The 259-nt window shown below is 61.0% G+C and overlaps 1 protein-coding gene across 1 annotated transcript in view; it reads right to left on the bottom strand.

Annotated features, from left to right (window-relative positions):
* Positions 1-259, bottom strand: part of LOC119586012 (organic cation transporter protein-like) — a 23,322-nt gene that overhangs the window by 3,074 nt on the left and 19,989 nt on the right. The window contains 2 exon segments of the mRNA XM_037934720.1: positions 26-181; positions 184-236. Coding sequence (XP_037790648.1) covers positions 26-181; positions 184-236 — 209 coding nt within the window.

Here is a 259-nt window from a genome sequence, read left to right as displayed (position 1 = left end):
CCTTGAGTACGAGGACCCAACTCACCCGCCACGATCAGAGTGAGGACGCTAAGGATCCCCGAGAGTCCCAGCGTCCCGAAGGCCATCCAGCGTCTTCCCCAGCGATCCAGCGTCAGGACCAGGAAGGTGTCTGCAGGCAGCTCCGTCGCCGAAGTCACGGAGAAGGAGAGGAACACGTCCAGGGAAGGTTGGAGACGTTCCTCAAGTGTCCGTCGTAGGTCAGACTGACCAGCATCCTGCGGGAAAGGAACACGAGGGT

The sequence above is a fragment of the Penaeus monodon genome, chromosome 20 (genome assembly GCF_015228065.2).
Source record: "Penaeus monodon isolate SGIC_2016 chromosome 20, NSTDA_Pmon_1, whole genome shotgun sequence".
NCBI lineage: Eukaryota > Metazoa > Arthropoda > Malacostraca > Decapoda > Penaeidae > Penaeus > Penaeus monodon.
The sequence above is the reverse complement of the archived record's forward strand: the minus strand, read 5'-3'. Positions and strand labels throughout refer to the sequence as shown.